This window comes from Pezoporus flaviventris, unplaced genomic scaffold (genome assembly GCF_033815535.1).
Source record: "Pezoporus flaviventris isolate CSIRO_AGI_PZ_B2104156 unplaced genomic scaffold, CSIRO_AGI_Pfla_v1 ptg000036l, whole genome shotgun sequence".
Taxonomy (NCBI): Eukaryota; Metazoa; Chordata; class Aves; order Psittaciformes; family Psittacidae; genus Pezoporus; species Pezoporus flaviventris.
Genome location: NW_026892584.1, coordinates 5,483,608 through 5,508,631, shown reverse-complemented (window position 1 = coordinate 5,508,631; position 25,024 = coordinate 5,483,608). Strand labels below are relative to the sequence as shown.

The window sequence follows — 25,024 nt, the reverse complement described above, 5'->3', positions numbered from 1 at the left end:
CTTAATGAATATTTAGGACTCAAATAGTTTGACAATCAATCTCTTCATTAGAGAGAGAGTTAAAGAGTACTAAAACATATAATCTCTTCACTGAGTACTGAGAAATATTCTCATCTTAAGACTATGAAGTAAAAATTAATTTTTGTACCATGTTGTATCAAACTCACTAGACACCAATTTTCTATCTTCTGTATGTCCCATAAAAATACATCACAAAGCTGAGTGTTTGCACTAAAAAAAGAATAATTAAAGAAGTTAATATATGTGATCAAAGAGAGTAAGCAATATGCCTAAACTACAAGGAAAATAAAAAAGCTGTCACATCGGATTTTGGGATGTTCACACAGGATAGGAAAGACTTTTATTGTTATAAATCTATCAGCATTTCCACTGTGAATGTAAAGGTTTGCCTGAATGAATCTCCACTCGCTCTTTCATGGTCGGCAATTAGCAGCCCCAAAGAAAGTTATTATCCTTGCTTTTGGGTTTTCTTGCAGAGGTCTTCAGCAGTGAAAAAAAATTATAAAAATCAGTTCTACATTGCATCTTCTGTATCTGGTGTTCAGTTATCAGAAAGACCACACACATCACAAACCACTAATTTTCACTCAACTGCCTGCAAATTTATTTTAGCTTGTTTAAAACACACTTTCCAGAAAGATATCCTGAAGACAACAGGATATGAAAATTCGCCATTTCTTTTCATTTTTTTCCCTCAAATGGTTGATAGTCTTTTCTATTTGTGGGTTGTTTTTTTGTTTTTTTTTGTTTGTTTTTCTTTTAACTCCTGGCTTCAGGCTGTACTTCTTCTGAAAGACAGCTGAGACCCACAAGGATTCTACCACCATTCACAGGATCACATCTCACATCTTGGGGAGTGTAACAATCAAACAAAATAGGATGTTTTCAGCTTTCCATTCATATACCAGGGGTTATCATCGATCATGCTTTAATTTACTGTTATGTAACTTGACTCTATGCTATTACTTATTATTGGCTATAGACCACTGCCAAAGAGTGCTCCTCAACCAATTAGATTTCTGTTGTACAAGCACAACTAGCTTGCAATAAAACCTGCAAACAGGAGTTAGTTTGAAACTTTCGTTTAAGGGCGCAAAAGGCAACAAAGGGATCAAACGCATCAACTTGAGAAATAGCAGTCAAAACAAACCAGCTACTTAACCATACAAATTCTCTGCAGAGGAAAGTTAAATAAACCAAGCCAAAAACCTAGCCAGGAGGATGAGAGCAGCAGATGCCAAGAAAAGCAAGGCAGAGAAAGGGAACACAATCTCAGCAGGGGGTAACAGATGACATAGAAAAAGCCAGAAAGGGAGTGTAACTATTCCACATTCCATTTCATGAAGAGAGATCCAGAGGAAATATAGAGTTACTTTAATCTTGGACATCACAAATACGCCAGCTGTATACTCTCTGAGGAACGTCGGTCTAATGTCTTTAACTACTAAAGCAGTATATGCCAAAAACTTGTCTAGATTTTCCACTTGTACCAGCTAGACTAAAACAAACATTATCTCCCTTATCTCTCTGTTACAAACTTTGTCTCCACAATGTATCTAGACTGTCACAGCTACAATATTATTAAAACTGTGGACAAGATGTCAAAATACGTCATGCAGTGAGTTTAAAATCAGGTGGCTCTATGCATAATTTACAGAAGCAATGTTACTCATCACAGTGCTTTATTCAAAGATAGGTGTATGCGTAACTATCAAAAATCTGACTTGTAAATGCACTAAGCCATTTACTTAGTGGTAGTGAAGTAGGAAGCTCATCACAATGATATACTAAATCACATCACAAGAAATGACATAAATTAATTAGTTTTGACACTGATTTTAAGAAATAATAGAAATAAAAAGTTCCACATATGCACACTTACTTATGCTTTACACATCCTTTCATTCTAAGTAGAAAATAGAATAAGTCCAATATTTATCATTAAAAGAATGCTCTAGAATGAGGAGATATACTATTGAATAAATAATATTCTATTACAAATGAAATCTCATAGATGAAATGAATCTATGTAACAAAAATTCTGATGCCTGATGTTTCTCTTCATTTTCCACAAGATACATACTCTAAGTCTGAAGTGTCAGTGTAAGGATACCAGTGTTAATATACTCCAGTAAGTATGCCATAACACACAGGGACAAGAGACAACATTTCACACGCACTGTTACATGTGAAACGGTTTTAGTCCACAGTGATGTATTTGCCCTCTCTTCCAATGGCTGCTATCATCAAGTTAGATTAAGATGTGTATTTATTTAATAAATATATTATTTAATTCAGAAAAAGTGTAATAGTCATTTGGCAATTTCAGAGGAAAAGAGAGATGGTGCACGTGAGTGAGTCTGAAAACAGACACACGAGTTTTGCAACTAAGGACAATATTAAAGCCAGACTAATCTCATTTAACACCCCTTACTATTCACACATTTAATTTACTTGAAGTACATAGACGTATTTTTCCATCCAAAAATCTTCTGTGAAAAAAGATGCACTGGCTGTTAATTTATTTCTTATGGAAAAGATACTGATTTTACCCTAAACAAAAATTACAGTGACAGTGAAAAAAATCCTTAAAGGCATTCATGGGGGGCACAGGGAAGACAGACATATGCAACTCAAAAGAAACCCCAAAACACCCCAGGACATAACAATATTTGGTAAATCTTGTGGGATATTAGTAGAAGTGTACATGTAAACCATAGTTTTGGGGAAAAGGGATACAGAATAGAAAGAATGACAAAGATGTTAACTGATTATGTAGTAGATATTGCTCTGTGGAGTCTGAAAAACCACAGGAAGTCTGTGTGGGTGGGGGGAGATTAGGTGATGCCCCCCCCCCCCCCGAAAGAGAATAACAAAGAAAACCCACAAAACCAGCTAACGAATGGAAAGAGAAGCAACACGTAACATAAAGGAGCATGATAGGAAGACAAGAATGAAACTGGAAATGGTATTCCAGGAAACCTAGAGTTCAAGAAATAGGATGTAAGAAATAGCACTTGCTGAGCACACAAACTGTAGGGACTGGGTTGCACAACAAAAAAGGTCTGTGGAAAATACCTATTATGCCAAACTGGATGTACAGTTTTCACGTGGAAAACTGTCTAGAGGCATGGACAGGTTGCAGCAGAGAATATAACAGTTGATACAAGTTATGTGAATACTGACAAAAAAAAAAGTAAGTAGCAGTACCTATACACAAATTAATATCAGCATTAATAAATCAATATCACTATATTGAACTTCCACCAATGTACATCACATGTACAAAATTGATGACACTTGAAGTTCCAAACTCTTCCGTCATAATGTACACATGACTAACAGAAGCAGTCACTTTCATTTTCATACACTGGATCAATCTCAGAAGTAAGAAGTTTCAATATTACTACCTCAAAAGTGCAGCAGATAGAGTAAACTTACATTTTTGAAGAGCTGTTCTGCAAGTTCTCTAACATGCTTTATCATTTTTGGTGGATTACCCTCCTCAGCTTTAATTCTTTCAACTTCAAAGGCTACCAACTTAAAAAATAAAAAAAAGTTTACAATTCAACTAAAAATAATTTCTTTTGTATTTAAATCATGAAATTTTAATCTTACATTGAAATTCAGCAAAGAAAACTGAACACTGGAAAATGTGCAATGTCACATTGCTCTGGAACATGAGATATTTTCACTTTCATACACAGCTTCTGTTACCAGACTTTATAGTCCTACCAAATACAGAGATTCCTATGTACCTAAAGCATTCCTTTAACATTTCTAATATGACAATCCATATTTCTTATATATACTACTACTAAGCAGAATTAATACCAAACTCTATTTGTATTCTACATTCAAATAAAAACCAGAACAGAAAAAATATGGCATTACTTAAAAAAAAAGTTTGTCCCAGTTTATATTCTTGGGTATGTGTTTAATTTAATATTTCTCAATTACTTTTTTCAATGTTTCTAAGAATATAATTAAATTACTCAAAATAGTTCTGTACTACCACATGTGATGCATTACAAAGTTCCAAACCTGACAATAGGAGCAGCATTACCACGATTTACACATCTGTTTAACTTCATATATATGAGCAGGGCATAATTTTATGGAAGCAAGCTGGAAATGTATACTTAGTAGAAATTGGAATTTAAAAGACTAATATAAACTTTAATAAACAATGAGGATACAGAAGCAGTTCAGTATTTTTTTACATGCTGAAATATCATAGGTACATTTTCATTTACTTAGGTATATATAGGAATAGTTTTCACCTCATCAAAAAGATCACAGGCTCTGAAAGGAGGACCCCTCTCTGACACAAAACCAGCAAATGCCATTCCATTGAGCACTTTGGTTAGAAAGTCATTCTCAATTAAGCCTCGTTTGCCCAAGAAGGCTGCCTGCAATAAAGAAAGAAAAAAATGTATGTCTTTCATCAGTATCAAAACTACACTCAGTTATATACTGGCAGTTAAATATTTTCGCCAGCTTCTACTAATAGGTGGCACATTGTAATGAAATCTTTTCTATTAGCTAGTATCTTTTTACACCTAAATTCAGGAGTGATCGATGCAAACATTTTAAAAATGTCACAGATAATAAAACAGAAAACTAGTACTTCCGAGTATTGCATTCTAATTCAATACATATGTTTTCAAAATTCCATAATGATTGCTCATGTTTATTTGTATTAAATGTTAATATTAATGCTGTTTCATATTTCATCACTGTCCTTGCAATTAGTCCCACTAAAATGCACTGATATAGTGTTATGTCAGAATGCTATGCCTACCACGTGTAGATTGTTTTATTTTTTTTAAACTTTAACACTTGTTCAAAAGGTAAGCTCACAGGATTAACACGACACTAGCTAAATATACATAACTACTTCTCTTTTACCTTATGGAAATGAATCACTGGCTCAGCATGGATTCTGATCAGCTGAAGACATGACCGGTATCCTTGGAAAAGTTGTGCAAATAGTCTAAGGAAGATTGCTCGCACTTCTTTGTCCTGTAAGCAGTAACTGAATGTGCTATCAAAACATTTTTGCACTTTAAACTTTTCCACACATTTATATAAAGCCATCTGAGAAACGCCTACAAAGTCATCAAACAATGTAGCAGTATAGCATAGGCAGATACTTTTACACGTATGAAGTTCTCTTACGTGAGGCTACAGTTTTACTGACCTGTCCTCAGATAGCAATGATAGATCTAGTACATATGCACCCCTTTACTCCTGCTGACCTTCTTTTGCCTGCACAACAGGCAATGCAAGTGTAGCTTTTGGGGTAGTCATGTGGTGAACCACATGAAAGAACTGCCATAAGAGAAAACTGCTGCTAAATAAAGGAAAGAGGGTACTTTAGCTTGGATTTACCCCTTAAAATAAGTAGGGTTCTGCAGCACTGCACAAGCAGTGCCACTGGTGTGGGCAGGGGAGCATGGAACCTTAGAAGCCTAAGATGGCACTGCTGCTGCTGTGACAACCAGGCTAAAAGTATTGCAGGCATCACTACAGCCATTCGCTGTGGCTCTGCCAGCTGAGGAGACTGCTCTAAGTTTGCTCAGCTGCCTGTCTAGGACTCTTCAAATTCATGCCTTCGCTTGCCAACCTACTGCCGCCAAAATAAGCCAGGGTTCTGGATCTTTAAAGATGTGGTAGATCTTTAATGTACTGGTATATTTTGATTTAAATGACTAAGAAGGTGCTTACATAGACATTGACAGATTGATGGAAATGCTGTGAACAGCTGGGGGCAGACTTGGGGCAGTGACATCTCCAGCTGGCCCAGATGCAAAAATTGTGATCAAATCCTGTGTTACCCATGTTACTTTATTTTAGCTCAAGTACCTTCACAGATTACAGTCATGTTTAAAACCTGAGGTCCTAAAAATTGTTTTATGGTGTCTTAACGCTTTAAACAAACTAACTAAGCTTCACCAATAATACCATAAAGAATATGTATATGGAAAAGAAAACACAAAGCAGAAATTCTTAAAAAGAAGTTAGTCTAAAATTTCAAGAGTCTTCTCCTTAAGTCAAACATAACACAGAAATCTTACCAGCATTTTTGAGTGTGATAAAGCTGTTCGTGGGGGAGGGAATGCATAATCTGCTGTTTCCAAATCAGGATGCAAAACCTAGAGAAATTTTTAAACAAATTTTTTTTCCCCTCATTTTGCTGAGGAAAGGATAAATTAATTTTTTTTTCTTATTTCACTGATAGTAAGGATCTCAAATAATAGACTGATTTAAATTATGAAGACTGCATAGAAATAAAAGTGGGATTAATTTCTTAGCTACAGGTTTCTATAAGTGAGCTCATTATGAAAAATTTGCATTACAGTCAATGAAGCTAGTCATATTTGAGGATTTTAGGGCTGATTCATTAGAAACAGATTAACAGCCAGAAGATTCTTCTCTGTAAAACACGAAGATTTGTTCAGAAGCCTCCAAATAAGGTGATTTCTAACTTATGACGATAATAAAAAGACAAACTGAACTACATTTTTGGTGATTCCCTTATCAATCATTCTTGAATACTGATATACAGGTAACATACAAATAAAGTGTTTATTCATTTGTTAAACTTCAAGAAAATGTACAGTTGAAATGAATTTATAGAAACAGAAAAGCAGCTAAACTGGTAACAATTCTGCTCAAATACCAATGTTGAATTCTTATTAAAAAATCATTATTACGAAGGAAAAATACCTATCTCTTGAATAGTGAAAAAACTTAGTGATTAACTGTAGATAGCAAATTCTTCTAAAATCACAAATGTTGGCATGAATTGTGGTTTTAAATCTCATTTCCAATGTGTTTGAAAGTGATTTAATACTGAAATTCAATTTAACCTTTTTTTTTTAATAGGCAAGAGAGTGGAAAATGAAGTTTGCATCAAAACATACTAGAGAAAGCGCCATTTGAGTCTGATGCAGCAGTGGCTCTGGCAGCTGAGAAAGATGAATACATTCAGGAATTTTAATTGTGCCTCCATCCAGGTCTGCTATGATTACATCTAACTGTAAGGAAGAAACACATCAGCAGTGCATACTGTGAGCATAGTTTAAAGACACAACAGTTCAAATTTCATGTTCTGCACGAGTTAAAATGAACAAACCAGTACTAACTTGAATGTATAGAATGTTTTTGATAAAGGAAATACTCCAAGTACTTCATATTACTGAATCTAGCCATAAAAAATGAATGGAAACCAAAGCAAGTTAAATTGGGCCAACCTTTCAAAACTGACTTCTGTTTCTGGATGTTCCAGGTCTGTGTTCAGTGATTTGAGATACAGAAAAGTTTGTTTGCAAAAGGACATGGTGAGGACAACTGTATGTAGAATTACAGGTTTCTAAACACCTCTGTAGCCCTTGTTCAGTTTTTCCCAGCACACGGCAAAGCTGTAAATGGAACCATTCCTTCCCATCCTGCACTAGAATCATATCATTTTCCTCTCAATTTTATAGTCTCACTATATTTCAAAAAGAATTGATGCTTTTCCATTTTTGTCCTCCTATCTTGCCTTGCTTTCTACAATAATATTTTAAACATATATGAATTGTCCATATAAACATCTCTTCAACTAAACATGACTGGTAACACTGTGACTATACATATTGCTCAGTAGACATACTTACAAGCTCATGAATGTCATTGCGAAAGACAGAATGTACGCCAATTATGAAAGGTGTTGGTGAGCTGAGAACTTCCAATAGCTGTGCAGGAAGAATTGGAATATAGGGATAACTGTGAAAAGAATAAACAAAATAAAATAAAAGCTTCTGACTATCCTTCTACATAGGGCACCTTTTTTCTTGAGAAAAAAAAAAAACTTATGTTACGTATTAAATTTACTATAAATGCCTGTATTTTAAAAACAAAAAATGAAAATATTAATACGTCTTTATAAATTGACATGCTCTTAAAAGAACATGTGTCATATAAACTCCAGAAATCATTATATTATAGATTCTACAACTTATTGGAAACATATCTATTTTGCAAAATAAGAGAAGCCTATTTATATTTGTAACTTTTATGTTATACGGACGCTATATTTGTTATATATATATAGTTATCAAAAATTTACAATCATGACTATTTTAGCATGAAGAAGCATATTCCAGAATTCACTTTCCATTTTTCCCCCTTCTTATTCTATATTAAAAATTAAGCCCAACTCTGAAATATTGTAAATAAAAACACACTATTAAAATACAAGCATGTTTTGAAACAAATGAGTCAGAATTAAATGTCTTCTAAAAAATCCCAAATAGCTTGACATTAAGTTTTCCATTTCATAATTCAGATGTGGCTTTTTGGAGTCAATTTGTTATTTTAAAATCATTCTCTGGTGAATATTTGTCAGTGACTTAAAACTGCGACACAAGGTAATGTAGCTGTTATCTTAAAACCACAGAATCTTTTGGGCTGTAAAGAGCCTCGGGAGAACATTTAGTCCAACCTATAGCTCATAGCAAGACTGACTCCAGATCACCTTGTCCTGGGCTTTGTCCAGCTAGGTCCTAAAGCCTACAGGGATGGAAATTCCACAGGCTCTGTTCCACTGATTTGTTATCCTCATGATCAGCCTCTCTCTCCCTTGCTACAATTTATGACTCCAGTCTCTTGTTTTGCTGCCACACACCTCCTCTTATTGCACAGTATTACCAGATCTCCTCAATATCTTTTCCATGGATTTACTCATGGATCACCACTGTCATGTTGTATAATCCAACTGATGTTTTGACTAGGGTTTCTATTGTATTTGTAGGTAGGATGTTTCTCCTTTAATTGTTTCCACTGTTATGATGCAATCAGATTTTTACAAATTATGTGTACAGACTAGGACTTGTATATATGATTATGAAAACCTTTGCTTATTTGAACAAAAATAGCATAGCTCCTTCTGTTAAGGATAATGTAATTTAAGTTATAAAATGGGTTATAAAATTAGTTGAAGAGTTCAAAGAATCAAAACTGCACTCACCTGTATTTGAGGGGAAACATCAAAGACTCCAGAGCCCTACAGGCATCACTGAGCCTCTGAAAACTTGCTGAGTGAAAGAGAACCTTATTTTCTGTAAGCACAGCACAGAATAAGCTGAGTACATTTTGGATTCCTATAAGAAAAAAAAAAAAAAAGGAAAAGGAAAAGGAAAAAGAAAAAAGTAGCAATATATCAGAAGAAGAATCAAAATCACATTCACCACATTTTCTGAAGAAATTTTCAAAAAAGCATATGATAAATTCATAAACTGCCAAACCCCAAGTTTTTCTACTTCTTTATTTATTAACTCATGCAGCTTCTTTTCTATTTATCAGGTTATTAAAATACTACCTGAATATAGTTCTACATTTCAAATATATCATATCTCCCTTCCTGTACCACTTTCAAGGATTTCCTCTTCTCAGCACAAATCCCAGCAATGCTTAATGACTTCAAACAGTATTATGTGTACCTTCTGCATAGCCTTCTGTGTAGCTAGAATTCCATTCTGGTCACTGATCCAGGCTTAACTTCTAAACCTTTATGTATCTCAATGGGGGGAAAAAAGCCCCAAATTCAAACCAAAAAAACACACTGCCAAGCTCAAAAGAAAATGGCAATGACTTCCTAGAAATACATTCATAATTTATCCATGGGTAGCATTCTAGGAGCCACAAGGTTAAAAAAGGGCAGTAAAACAATACATGTCATTAGAAGAATATGTTAAAGAAGATCTGTTTAAACAAGCCCCACGAGATTTAGGGTAGCACTCATGAATCGGATGATGGGTGCTGGTGGTGGGGGGTGGGGGTTAAGACAATATAATTTACCTAAGGGACAAAGCCATGTGCTTTCAGGGAAAACCAAAAATACATTTCCTTTATAACAAAGTCCCATCCTGAGAACCAGACATGTCTGAGACATGAGATATGCTGAAATTTATGAAATTTCCTGAAATACCCTGGAATGTATGATGTTCCCCTGAGGACACAGCTTCTGTTATCAGTAAGACAGACTGTATTACCTTTATAAAGCTACTGCTTATCTTACAATAATCTTCCCAGTAAGTGTGACTAAGGAGAGCCACTATATTCACAGGATAATTAACACCTTGTTTTGCTTAAGTAATTTTTATTACACAAATTGACAACTCTTTTTTTTTACTATGATGTTGCATGAAGATTTGTTTCGCTGGAGTGGAGCCTGGTTCAATATAAAGGGACAAGGATTCAGAGAGAGTAGTTGAGAAAAAGACAATTCTTAGGATGAACAAGACAATAGTATAATGGCTTGTGCTTTCAAACTCCATTCACCAAGATTTGAAAGGACAGGCTCATGAAATTAACGTCAGAGATTTGAGAGGAATCAAGGACAGAGGCTTTGTTGTAACGCCAAGTCAGTTACTATTTGCTATTGTTTTTAGGGCCATAATTAATATTCTGCTAGTGTAAAACAAACTGTATGGATAGTGTTAAAAGAAAAAAAAAATCAAACTAGTTTCCTCATGTGAATGAAACAGTATCCATCAGTGAATTGTTAGAAGCTAACTTGAAAAAGCAACCTTTCTTCTGTGTATGTATGAGGATATACATACAACTGAACAGAAAGTTATAAACTGCTGCCATAGCAGCCTTCCAGTATCTGAAGGGACGCTGGGGAGGGACTCTTCATTAGGGACTGTAGTGGTAGGACAAGGGGTAATGGACTAAAACTTAAACAAGGGAAGTTTATATTGGATATAAGGAGGAAGTTCTTTACTGTAAGGGTGGCAGGGCACTGGAATGGGCTGCCCAAGGATGTTGTGAATGCTCCATCCCTGGCAGTGTTCAAGGCCAGGCTGGACAGAACCTTGGGTGACATGGTTTAGTGTGAGGTGTCCCTGCCCGTGGAACTACGTAATCTTAACGTCCTTTCCAACCCTAACTATTCTATGATTCTATGAATCTATGATTCTATTAGGAAGAAGTCCCTGCAAGAGTTTAAAAACCTGAACTGCCCATTTTATGCAAAACTGCCCAACAACAGGACTGTCATCTGAACTTAATTACAGCAAGCCTGGAGTTCACAAGTTCCATCTTCCTCTCAAGGTTTTACTGGAGGACAAAGGGACCATACTCAAAAGCCAACACTTACTGGAATAAAAAGACGGGAAAAAAAATCAGAAATAAACATAAGGTGTGGGGTTTTTTTCTGTGTTTTTTTTTTAAATTTAAAGTATTAAGCAGTGGTGACACAGTTTGTGAGACTTTCACTAGGAAAACTAGTTCTGTTTTCCTAAATATTATTGGCTGCAGATAAAGCTTCTGTTTGTACTTCTCAAAGGCATTTCTCATTGTAACTTTATCAGCACCAAGATAATTTGATACTGAAGATGACTATTTTTAGCATGCATAAACTTTATGCCATACAGAATATTTACTGCAAAGCTTTTATTACATTCTGTTAGTTAAGTGTCTCAGATCTTCACTGCATTTTAACTGGCCATGAAAGATTAATTTGAAATGTTTGCTGTGATATGAATACACTTGATGTAGCCCCAGCTTTGCTGACTTAGGCAAAAGCATTGCTTTATTTGCATAACTTATGGAAGAAACCAAATGGAGAGATTTTAAACACACCTCTCTCATAAATCAGCAGGTCTTTTAAGGAATAGCAGGGAAAAAAAAGGAAGGGCACTGGGAAATATCCAACCTTCTCTGTGAGTTTCAACAGGGACAAACAAAACACATTACCAAAGCAAGGAGGCAGGCTGCTAGGGACAAGGAAAGCTCACTGGCCAACTGCTCACATATCAAAAGGGATAGACAGCATTTGTCTCTCCATTCTGGCAATCTCCATCCCATGTCCAAGTTAAGCCGGTCCTTGGGAAAAGCAGTTAAAAGCAGCAGTGAACTGTGCACGTTACTGCCATGTAATCTATCACTGGCTAAAATCCCTGCACAAGGAAACACCTCAGCAGGGCCAAGTGCTGGACAGAGACTGGCATGCCCTGTCTGCGCAACTGGGCTAATTCCAAATACCAAAAGAAACCTGTGTGGGAAACGTGAGATAATTACCTAACGTAACCAACAGAACTTTACAGATGTTAACTTCAAGCTGAACCTGGAATTTTCAATGGATTGAATCTCTTATCTAAGTGTTATTTCTAGATTCTCTCTACCATTATCTACATTCGAGATGCCTAAAAAGGAGAAAGCCAGCTCACTGAAACTAGACACATTTCAGCAGAAACAGAAAAAGAGACTAGAAATCTTGTGCACTTGCATTTGAAAACAATATTATTTTCATTTCTGCAATGTACCTACAACACAAATGAATATACAACGACAGTATTTGACTCGTCTTACATATTTTGGAGCTCATTTAAAAATGCATAAATAATTTCCAAGAAATAAGAATACAATTCCAAACCACCCCACCCACCTCACCTTGCCCCTCCTCTCCCCAAGGTATCTTTCACAAAAACCAGTTTAAAGTGAGAGCTTCACTTGCCCTTACCCTTTCCTGAATGAAAGCTTCACAGCCTAAGGAAAATTAATACATACTTAATGAGAGGTTCTGAAGTTTTGGAAGTTTTGTTTGGGGACTTGTTTTGCACAATAAAAGCGCTCCTCTGTTAAGAAGCTAATCACCAGTATTGACCAACTTCTTGAAAACAGACTACTCAGTCTGGAAACACACTTGAACAGTGAAACCCATGCTAACCACTTCCAGTGACTGAAAAAACTATTACAGCCCACAGTTTCATTGGTACCAGGTGTTCTCATCTCTTTTTTTTTCTATTTTTTTTTAACTGCTCTGTATACAATACATAAGAATACAAGACAAATAAAATCAAGTGTACAATACAGACATCTAATCTAGAATTTTCTTATTTTCATGATGACCACCACTAACTCAACACAAGATTATTGTTCCACAAATACTTCGTAATATATATTTTCAGGAATATCAGCAATATGACTGAATCAAATTATAAACAGTAACACTTTCAATTACTTTCCTTTTTTAAACCTCGATTAAACTATTTGACCAGTCCACTCAGATGTTGTTTCCAGCCTTGCATGCTATTTACTGAAAACAAACAGTTCCAAATAACAGCCTGAGCCCAGTTTCCTTATGCTACAAGGCACAATTGTGTCAGTCTATAACCTTGAACCGTATACTGGTCTTGAGACTCCACACTACATCCGATGCTAATTTGTCAGGGCATAAAGAGACAACACGAAAAACAATAAACAAGTTGATTTTTACAGATTACTCTTTTGCAGTCCAGAGACAGACATCCTGTAAAATATTATACATATGCTGGAAAATTTTGAATGGAGGCTTCCTGACCTTCACTGTTGTCAAGTATTTAAAGAATCTGTAATTTGTGCTAAATTATCTGACATCCTACAGCAACAAATGTATCATTCTGCCTGCTTCCTGTTGTTCCAGAATTTAAGTATTTATTCAAGCATGATTAAAAAAAAACCCAAAGTGTGCTTGACAAATTATTAGCTGTCTTCTATATTGCAAGAAATCAAAATATTATCACTAACTTCTTCAGACTTCTGTAAAGAGTTATAAACATGGATTTGGAAACTCAACTACAGAATACATTATTATGCCAATCTGCCATTCTTGAATTACTGGACACAAGAAAAAGCTCAATAGAGAAAATAATCCATAATTTAGCCAGACTAATCCAGGAAATGGGTCAACAAAGACTGAAAAGCCTTTCTCAAAGGCCACTGGAGAGTGCATAGTACAAGTCCTGTACCAGGCAGTGTCAATCTGTAAAGATAACTGAGGGAAAAAAGTTGAGAAAAACAAAACTTTTCATTTTTATTTTTAGATGTAGCTGCATAGCACTGCTAATGAACAAAATACAAGCTTAACTAATAAATAAGAGGCAACAATTGTACTCAATACTCACATATGTAATCCTTGCCAAATTCCATTCATCAATGCAAAAATTACACAGTACTTCCAATCAACTACACACAGTTAAAACCAATCCCCCACATTGCTATGTTACTTAGTTAAGGATCGATTCACATTTAGAAAAGTATTCAATCTGCTGTTAGAGTAGGACTACACTGCACGCTACATGATTAAATCATACCCAAACTTCCTCATAAAGTGTCAGAGTACAGGGGAGTAATCTAGCTACGCAAGCAGAGAGTTTTGTGAGGGTTAGTTTATCCTGCTATCTGGCTGTGTAACAGAGAAATGAGTCATACCCACACCTCAAGAGATTAACTTATTAGGTCTTGTCAGACTAAAAAGGAAGACAAGCAGCCTCTGAAGCATGGAGCCTTCAGTTAAGACTCCCTCAAAGAATCAAGCACTTCACAAATAACATGTTCATACTAATTTCTGAGCTCATAGTAGAAAATACGTATGTGACACCTAGTACTGAAATCAAAACATGTTTTTAAAGATAAACTTTTGATTTTGGAACTGAAAGCAATTCAGTATCTGAACCATGAATGCTGCACTTTCTTTGGAAGAAGCAGGGCAGAATGAGGGCTTCTCTACAAACTAGCTTTTGGGGAAGGTTGGAAGAGGTAAGGAACTGCAGGACCATAACGATTTTGGTATAAATGCCATAAAAGCCAACTGATCATTAAACATTGTATCAAAGAGAGTGAAATGAGTAATTATCTATAAAAATATCTCTTCAGCTGATGGATAAGTATTCCTGTCACTATCACTCCCGCAAAGTTTAACACTATCAATTGTGCTCTGCCAACACCGAGTCAAGCAGACAGTTGTTACCCAAACTCAAAATTACAGAGGCACAAAGAAACAGGGATTAAGCACAGAACATGATCTATTTAGGAAGACATACAGTGATGCCTATCACTCGCATGTTGGTACCATGTCATTATTACCAATTTCCTTAAATCCCTCTGAAGACCTACTTAAAGGAGCAGCAAAAGCTGCATTACCAACTGAACATCAGCAGCTTACTGCAACTCATGCCGGCGGGCTTCATATGTGCTACTAAAAGTAATACAGTTAATTTGTATTACATGTTGGGTTTGGGGGGTATTTTTAGTATTACTTTTTTTTACTGAACACACATCAAAACCAAATTCCAGCAAAGAATAGATGCCAAGACAATGTCAGTAGGTTTGCATATAAAACTAAATTCAGAGCTGTTAAGGGTAAAGATAATCATGCAAATCGAACATGAGATTAAGTTTTTACCTCCTACAGGGAGGGTGGCAAGCAATACTTCTCAATATGAACTGTTAACTATCAGATTAAAAGAGAAGGATTTGTTCTCTTACTGTCTGTCTCTACATGCATGCAGGCATTAACATTTGTGTAACAATCTGTTCTGCTGAAATAGGATTTATTTTCACACCTTAATTTCTGCTTAGTTGTCTAGTGAAATACCTAAAATAGGAACTATTTGGTTTGGATGTTTATCCCATAAACATCTAGTACGCCAGCCGCGAAAAAGTCATAACTAGAGATTACAGTAATCCTTTACAAAACTACTATCAGGATACAGAATTTCTGTACAACTCTCCCAGGCCCATGCTAACCAAAACTCAATGAAAGAATTTTGTAAAAGAATTTTGAGTGGACTGAGATAACAGATACATACTAATGAATTGAAATTCTGCCCAATTTCCCTAAGTAGAGGTGGGAGAATGCTACTGAAGTGTTCCCACATTTCTAGAGATTTTTGTAGACTTTCCTTTGTTGGAAATGCCCTTTTAAGAAAAATGACTTTATTGTTTGTATCAAATATTTTGTGAAACCTTCTCTCCCACATACCTCAAAAGATATGCTGGAAAAAGAAACACATGCTACAAAAATTATTTATAGTGGATAAATTAGCCCAAATTATTTTCCTTTATTCTAATAGCAAATCTAAAATCGGAATTTGATGTGAATTTACCAGCCCTCAAAATTGATGCCTACATGGCAAACTGAAAGTAAAGGCGGATTTCTGCTTAGTCACCAACATTACATTTTAAAAGAAAGAGCTTAAATATTTTTCAAACAACACAATTTGTTTTTAAAATTTTGTTAGGAATCAGTAGAACTATTACCACAAAGAAGTATTACCTTTTCTGACCACAGATTCAAAGCTGTGGCAGGATGAATAGAAAGCAAAGTTATAACCATAACTTTCTAGAGACTATTGGAAATTATTCTGCATATAAGCTAATTAGTGAAGTATGCAATCTAACAGGAAAGTGTCATCTCAAAATGAAATTATTATATTTATGCACTCATTGTCAATCTCGACAATTCACTGTATTAAAGACTGTCTTGGAATAAAGCCTGAAAAACCTTTACACTTTAATAAGAGCCTTTTTATGGGACTTAGTCATGTTAGCTAGGTAGCATAAAAATCTGCTATGGTGATGTACACTTAACATATCAGCATATCACAGAACCTGATCTTGACAGCTTAATCTTTATTTACTCATAGGCGTAAGATGCAAGCCTGAATTTCTGAAAATACAGGTATATTCTAAAGGTATGAATTCAGTACATTTTACTTTCATCAACACAAGAAGCATATGAAAACAATGACTTTCTACCTTGGCGATGGATATTTTTGTCATCTTTGCAGCTATGTATAAAACAATAGCTCTCAAGTGATCTGAATCAAACTACAATGACTAATTTCAGACAAATACATGGCTTATTTATTTACATAAAAATTTAAAAGCAAGTATTTAACTCATAGCTAAGCATAAAGCCAACAGGCAAAATAGAGAATTAAACCCACAATATTATGATTAGTTGCAATATGAAAATGAACAGTATAACATATAGGAAAGACTCCCATGTGCAATAGATTGTAAAATATTCTTAGTAGAAATACTCCAAATTAAATCCTTATGGAGTAAATGGATACTCGCAGTTGACTGGATGCATTTAAAGCAGAAAAATGTCCTTTAATAAAACAATGCAGCGTAAGAGTAACACCATCATGATCCTTAGAAAGAAAATATCTAAGAATGAGAAGAGTATTGTCATTCTTAAACTATACACAGGAAAAATGGTCAAGGATACACAAGAAACTGCAAACATACTGTTTCCTGTCTAAGGACTACAAAGTCTTTCTCAAGGGATATAACTACCGAAGCATTACATTAATGGAATCAAATAAATGCAAAGACAACACAAACAAAAAGGTGACTGATTAGGACGTTCAGTCAGAGCTATCTTAAGCCACCACTGGTTCATATTCATGAAGCATAAACCCACAATTATTCAATTAAGGAAACTGTGAAACACCATCACCATGAATAATTTAGGAAGTTGTTTTATTTTCTAAAAAGATCTTATTTGGATTCCCTGAAAAATGTTTACCGATCTTTAAAAATTCTTTCTTCGTGAAATTATCTGAGCTTTTCCTGACTTCCTGAGAGTGATACCTTCGCCCACACTGCAACTGAACAGCAATACTTTAAAAATGATTTAAAAATAAAAAAAACACAATATATGGAAGGCAATTCCTATAGAACTGTTTTTCCTTTCTTAGCACAAGTATTAACACTGAAGTTTTGAAGTTTAAAGATTTGTAAGGTCTTATGATTTAACTGCTATCAAGTTTGCTTTGGAATAATGAGAAAAGTTATTTCTGCATTCATACCAGCAAAAGTAGAAAGAAAAGTAGTTTGTTCTGAATAGGAACTGGTTCAGTATTTTCTACAAGCAGAGGTAAGCTTCTTTTGCCTTTTTGAAATTTATTTGTCTTTTATTAGATATTTGCTGTCTGGAGTTTACATTTTGCTCTTCACTGGAAAGTAAGATTTTTTTTCCCCTTTTCTGAGAGATGTTTTCTGAAGTCCTACTATAAATAGAAAACTTGTCTCTTCTCAAATATGTCAAAAGAAATTTTCACTTAAGAGCTTAAAAAATTCATCTAATTGTTACAGAGCAAATAGTTACATATAATTTTAGTATTTTTCACCTTACTTGAAAAGCTTCCTTTTACAAAACAGCTCATTAACTTCAGCAATTTACTAAATAGACAGCTTTCTTTACAGTAGTATTTACTTATGTCAGATAAATTTTCTTTCTGAGACTTACAATTTTCTTAAAAATCAACTACTACATATTTTGTTTCATTAACAGAAGCATTAGTAATACAAGTTTGGACTGGGTAAAAAGTAAGCTAGCATCTTATTTCATGTGCTCCGTTGTTCTGCAGAACGGCAAACAGTGCAAGAAATAGTGGTCACTGCCAACACATTTCAGAACCCTGCCTCCTGACAGCTGGCATCAGAGCATCAACATTACACTGGTAGATGACAGAGCTCTTAGTGTATCCACACATGCCAAACAAATGCAGAACCACTGAGCAGCAGGTACTGAAGGAATATTTTGATGCTACCTGACTGTAAATGGCTCTAATGGCTGTCACTGAAAGGGATGGTCTTATCCCACCCACATGATGCTGCCGCTTTCTTCACACTGCATTAAAGCTTAAGGAGTCCAAGGTGAGCTAGTTCAAGATGGAAGAGTGATGGATCTGTTTTCACGACAGCACTTGACTACTAGACCAACTTAACCACAGCATCAAACCATAATATGAGACTGTTGACAGAAAACAGATGTGACTTTTCCTCCTTCCACCCTTCAAATATTTTCTGTTAACTTGGTGAGATAAAATACCAGCATGGGTGAGCCAAGTACCACTTCAGCACAGGAGATGGGTCAGGATTATGCAGCTGAATATAGACATTCACAAACAGGGTCAGCTGCCTGGCAGTTTATGCTGCTGGGGAAATGAAGCCTCAGTGACTGTCCATGCAGTGCACCTAGTTGGGAGTGCATAAGAGTCCCTGTACTAAATTCACTACGACGATATCCTTTTATTTCCAACAGCATCTAAAAGAACACTTTATTTTTGTTCCCCTGTTGCAGCAGTAAGGGCCCATTACCAGTAAATCCTACATCAAATCCCTTGGTAATCTATTCGCTCTTTGACAGACTACACAAATCTGCTTGGAAAACTTGAACAGCAAATTCTCTTTTGCTGGGTTAGAGAGCTAATCGCAGCTCACTGGCCATTGGGATTTAAACTAAAACTACAACATAAGCCAGCACCATCCACTCATGCAACATGTGGTGCCAGGTTCCACAGCCTGGAGAGCATATAATTCATTAAGATCAAAGAATGATCAGAAGTTTCTTGATTATGTACTTCAATAAAACTGTCTTCCTTTAATTGAATCATACATGAATTCCAACAAAGGATGTATATATATGCCCATATACATGACATCTCATGGAAGGAAAACAAACTGAATGAGTTGGGTAAGAAGTTTGTAAACAACTGGACACAGATAAAAAACAAATCTGGTTCATGTGACTGAAGTCTCACCACAAACATGAGGTATGTGCAGAAAGTGTATCACACCCACACTTTGTGCATCTCACATTTTTAGGCATTACTATACTGAAAATGCTGCATTTGGTCCCTTCATATGCTGTGCAGATTAAATCTCTCACTGCTTAGCTGCCCTTACATTATTTCTGAACATAATCAAGTATTAAAATGCAAAAAATTCTTGCTCTATGTTGAAGACACTAGGATTTTCTTAGTCAACAAGCTGAAGCCAGCTCACATGCTGACTGTGCAGTGACCCTTTCATAATGTTTCCCAGCCATACAAATACACATACATATTTATCAGGAATGTCTTTTCCCATTTATACAGTAATTTGATACAGTAATCTCTTGGCATAAAGTACACTACATGAGAGGCTGAACACTGTACCTCCCACAAACCAGAATTAGAATAATGAGAAACTATTATATTACAGAAAACATTCTTCAACATGTCAACAAATTTAGTCAAAAGCAAAAATTCTGGATATTTTAATATATCCTGGATATGGAAATATGGGACTGAAGGATCTATAAACAGTGAAAGAGTCCAGCCTTTTTCCATCATGAGTATATCAGACAATCCCAAATTGAACAAGCTTCATCTTAAATGTATTTCCATATAAGATACATCTGCCTTAGGAAGTATTTAAGGTGTAACAAGTAAGAGTGCAGATCTATAAAATAATATAAAATAATAACTCTCACTATAAAAAGTAAAGTCAAAGAGACTTCAACAGGTAGCCATGGATACCCCTGTTCAGTTAAACATTAGGCTAAAGAAGAAAAATTGCTGTAGACTCAGAGGTCTTTTGGAAGAGCTGAACAAGAACTGATCAAGCTATATATCAAAGTGGGCTGTTAAAGATTAAGCCATGTGCCAAGACATTATGTTTGCAGACATAAAGGTAAGAACTTTTCACATATTTTTACCCACAGCCTGAAGAAATACTCAAACTCCTAAACATTGATATGTATCAGTTGTTCCACAATTCATGTTTAGATGACCAACCTGATCTGTCCCTAAAGTAGGCCTACTCAGAGTACAGGGTTGGACCTTTTGACTTTCAGGGGTCTGTTCCAACTTACATTATTTACAGTTCTATGCAAGCTCCTCCATCATGGCAAGAGCCAAGGAATTCAGACATCTAATCCCTCTGTGAAGGATCAACTGCCCAATCATTCAAGACAACTAGGTTTGCTTTCCCTAGGCACAAACTACTGCAGATAACCTTTGACTTTCACAGTAACTTTCACAGGTTACTGCAGATTAGCCTTTCACACCCATGACTCCCAAGTCTTCCTTTCATAACTTCAGCCACCATAGCTAGCTGTGTACTGGGCTAGTAGAGGAAATTTCTGGGTTTATCATTCTTAAAAAGAAAAAAGGTAAAATTTATTTAAAGTTATTAGCAATAATATAAGCAGTAGTAATTAGCAGCTAAACATATTATGATCCGTCACTAACATTATGCTTCTTTATGAATAATTATCCTGGAGTTTAACTAAGACCACATACATCTATTTTACAGGAAAAACAAACTAGAAGCAAGTGTCATTCCTGTAATACGCCACTAGCCAACATGCATCCTTTGACTTATAGTCAAGCCAGCATTGAGGTTTTGTATCCTGAACTCTACTGTCCTCTGAAACTAAGAATTAAGTAGTTCTAGTCACAGTACTGGAAGTGGAATTCTTTTAATACAATTGGGGTCTTTCTCAAACAGCACAGAATACAGTTCCTCTACTTGATTTACACATTCTAAAAAGCTAACAGAACCAGCAACTGTGAAAGTTAAGACTATCTGTGAAGGAGCAACAAGATGATTTATGCTAGCTCAGCAAGAAAGTCAAATTCCAGAGTCACTGAGAACAGAGACTGGAACCAATATCCACAGGCGTAAGACTGCACAACTGGGTTGCGCTTCTGGAAAAAGCAAAATATCTGCATCCTGCTTGCTACAGACTATCAGAAATGCAAAATGGTGTTTTGATGTCCAGTCCATAGGTGAGGATCTGGGTCAGACAGGTATGCTGACAGGCAAAAGTATCTTTGCAACATGGCTCAGGCAAGGACCAAGGCCATGGCCTGAGTTTCAGTATGGCATCCAAGCTAAGAGGTCAACAGGCCCCTCATTCTCACATCTTTCCCACAGCTCCTTCCTCAACAGTGAGAACTAAGGTGCACAGCTGTGCTACATCAATGTTGACCTTGAGCACAGGCAGCTCAACCCTGCAGGTAGAGGTTCATTGGGCTGATGATGAGCTCAGGGCCCTGACATTAGCTTTCAAAGGAAATACTTGTAAGAACCAAGGACAGAGCCTGCTGGACTATCAGCCTAAATGGAGATTTCAAGTCTTCCGAGAGCAAAACATAAGCTGAATGTTACTGGCACAACAACAGGACCATTTAAAAAAATAAATGTGGGTTTTAATGAGTTAACCAAACTTGTAAAGTGCAAGTCAGTCAGTTTAAAATCCATCTACATGTAAAATATCTACTTCCAAGTAGAGATGGAACAGCATACCTTCATTAAAAAAATAAATAAAATAATGCTGTTGTAATTAAGTAAGATCTTCTCCCGAAACAAATTTTTGAACACACAAAATGATAAAATATGACTGAATATGGCAGCACTGAGTAACCATACTGCCAGCAGAATGGAGAAGGCAAGCAGGATTGAGGTTTGGAGAAATAAAAAGAGCTTACAACAGAAACACAGGAATGTATTGTTAATAAAGCGAAAGTGAAATATAACCAAAACTTCCTTTGGGAGAGCCTGAAGAAGGCTACTGTGTTTTGAAACTTTTATACATACCTACCATCTTACTAACAGACAATGAGAAATAGAAGAGTACTGAAAGTCTTACAGCTACCACAGATCATTTTTAAAAGTAACTTTACAGTTAGGGGTTTTTGAGCTAATTCTTGTTGATGAAGTAATTTTTATGTGTAGTGATCCAGCTACAGACCTGGCTTTTGTCATGTTATTCCCGTATATATACAAATCCTTTCTTCTTAATTTGAAAAAAATTAAAAAAAAATTAAAAAAATTAACATGTCAAGCACTGCTGCTCCTTATTATTTGAGCTTAAAAACTCTGGGGATATTTTTCCTAACCGTAGTTTAACGCCTGAATAAAAATAAGGTCTATTTCCAGATATGCTGCAAACTCGGTAATACAGGGAGGATCATCCACTAACATAGTATTATCCTGCCAAGCAGAAAAACCATGAAGAGACTACTGTTGCACAATACTTCTCAAAACAAATGTTGAAATTACTTTTGTATCTATTCATAGTGCTAAATTTTGTCTTTCTGCCCATCCTCATCAAAGAAAGAGCTATTTTTAAACAGGTAATTTGTACTGTTCATGCATATTTTTCTAGCTACTCTTCAATTTCCTAGTAATAATTTAAATAGGATTGAGTGACTTGTACCAGCAAAGAAATAACTGAACATGTAGTTACTTGACAAACAGCCTAGTAAATAACTGTGTCCTAAACACAAGCATTTGATGTGATAACAGCTGTCATTAAAGTAACTATCAAACACCACACTGGAGAACAGAAGTAGAATGCTTTTGCCCAGGCTGGTAGAGATAAATATGCAGTCAGCTGCTGTTCAAATGGAATGACAGGAATAGAGCTAGTATGAATATAGTTTCAAAAAGCACAAGAAGCCTCTGAAAATCTCAACTATGATCTCCAGAGTAAAGGATTAAGCCTTGGCTGAGAAAATTAAACTTTTGCAAAGGATGAGCTCATAGGTTCTACCACATCCTTCTGGACTCACTGCCTCTAATCTTTTCGTAAGACTATATGAAAAATGATAATAGATGAGAATTTATTTGAAACAGTCTGTCCATATTTCCAGGTCCTCTTTTTATATTCAACAACCATTGCAAACAGACATATGTAGCTGTATTAATGACTTTTTCTTTTTTTTTTTTAAATCCAAACAGAAATTTAGCAGCATTAACAAACCTTGGCCTTAAGAAGACGATCATAGTCCACCACCTACATGTGAAAGGAACTATGTGATATTCTGTAAAGCATGTATACTATGAAAACACAAACATATTTTAATTTGTGCCCTTAAAGGTGATTCTACCATTGTGCTATAGTCCCAGATAGTTAAACAACACAAGAATTTTGAACTGGATATCAGCTGGGAACTAAGGCACAATCTCAAAAATAAGCGCAGGAAATAAAAAAGCAGTAGTCAGAAATAGGAGATGGGAAAAGTAAGTCCTTCTTGCAAAGGGTTCAAGTAACTGCTTTTAATAAATAAATAAATAAAAGTACCTGCCAACTTAGTTGCCTATTCCTTAATTTCAGACCTGTTCTCAAGCAACTACTACCGTCCTCATCACACCAAAGAATAGGATACAGACAGGAAGACCTACACAAGACCATTAGACAAGCTCTTCCTGATATTTTTTTATAGTCTTGTAAGACAGCAAATTATGCCATGGCAGAAAAGAAGGGGTACTGACACAACTCTCTTTTTTCTACAAACTTGTACGATCCCTTTTGGAAAACAGGATGTAAAGCTTCTCTTTCTGAAGATTTGTCGAGTTTTATAATCACATACTTTCTTCAATTTCTCTCTTCAGGCCAGATGAAGTGTCACTGACCAGAACTGTGAACAATAAGCAAGTTTTCCTTCTGTATTTCCCCTTGTCTCCCCCTCCTTCTGCTGATTTTCATATCCTTCTCTGAACCATAACTGGAAAGGGCACCTGGTAAGCACGGGCTTACTGACTCCTGTATTTCTTATAAGCCACCAAAACCCAATAAAGACTGCATCTCCAAACATATACAGTAACTAAGGGGAAGAAGAAAAAGCAGAAGAGCAGCAAACCCGCAGAAACCAGACTGTTTACAGGAAGAAGGCTAATGGAGAATAGAAAGATGAGATGGTCAACAAAGAGTAAACCAGCAGTATAGGTACTGGAAAGCATATATGAGCTAATATGGAATTAAACAATTTCAAAATACAAAGGTAAAAAATCACTGATTGCTAACACAACAATCTAGGAGTTCTGGTTACACTCCAAACTCTTAAGTACTCTGCTATCATATCTTCAGAAAGTTACATAAAATCCATCTCTACACATTAACCCACTAATAACATATGAGTAATAATATTTACTTAAATCCTATGTGTGCAAAAGCAATTTTATGTTCTCATATGAAAGTTTTATAATTCAGTTTTATAAACACAGAAAGGAATTTAAAAAACCCTGTTCTGCAAACATGCTCTTACTAAGAATCCATGTGGAAAAGATGGTCCCCAGTTTTCTCTTCCATGTTTACATTCCCATTCTATCCCTATAGAGATTCCCTCTATAAATCTGATGCATACAATGACTTCAGATTATTGGCCTTCATTGTCTTTCTCAGACTGATCCCATGACAAAGTACTACAATCTTAATTTGCCTTACAAAAGCCAAGACATGGTGGCTAGCCTAGCCAAGCACTAACTAAAAGCTTTGCTTTAACATTTTCACAACCGTGAATTTGTAACAACCTTCACTGCAATCACCAAAATCAACTACCTCAACTTAGGTATCACATACCACACTTGCAGAACAATGGTGTATCATACTACATATATGGTA

General features: G+C 35.6%; 1 protein-coding gene across 1 annotated transcript in view; it reads right to left on the bottom strand.

Annotated features, from left to right (window-relative positions):
- The window catches only part of SBF2 (SET binding factor 2), a 261,395-nt gene that overhangs the window by 103,645 nt on the left and 132,726 nt on the right, over positions 1-25,024 (bottom strand). Inside the window, exons 7-13 of the mRNA XM_061462974.1 lie at positions 9,038-9,170; positions 7,686-7,794; positions 6,951-7,064; positions 6,102-6,179; positions 4,933-5,046; positions 4,305-4,433; positions 3,463-3,561 (exon numbers count right to left, since the gene is read on the bottom strand). Coding sequence (XP_061318958.1) covers positions 3,463-3,561; positions 4,305-4,433; positions 4,933-5,046; positions 6,102-6,179; positions 6,951-7,064; positions 7,686-7,794; positions 9,038-9,170 — 776 coding nt within the window. The remainder of the gene's footprint in view (positions 1-3,462; positions 3,562-4,304; positions 4,434-4,932; positions 5,047-6,101; positions 6,180-6,950; positions 7,065-7,685; positions 7,795-9,037; positions 9,171-25,024) is intronic.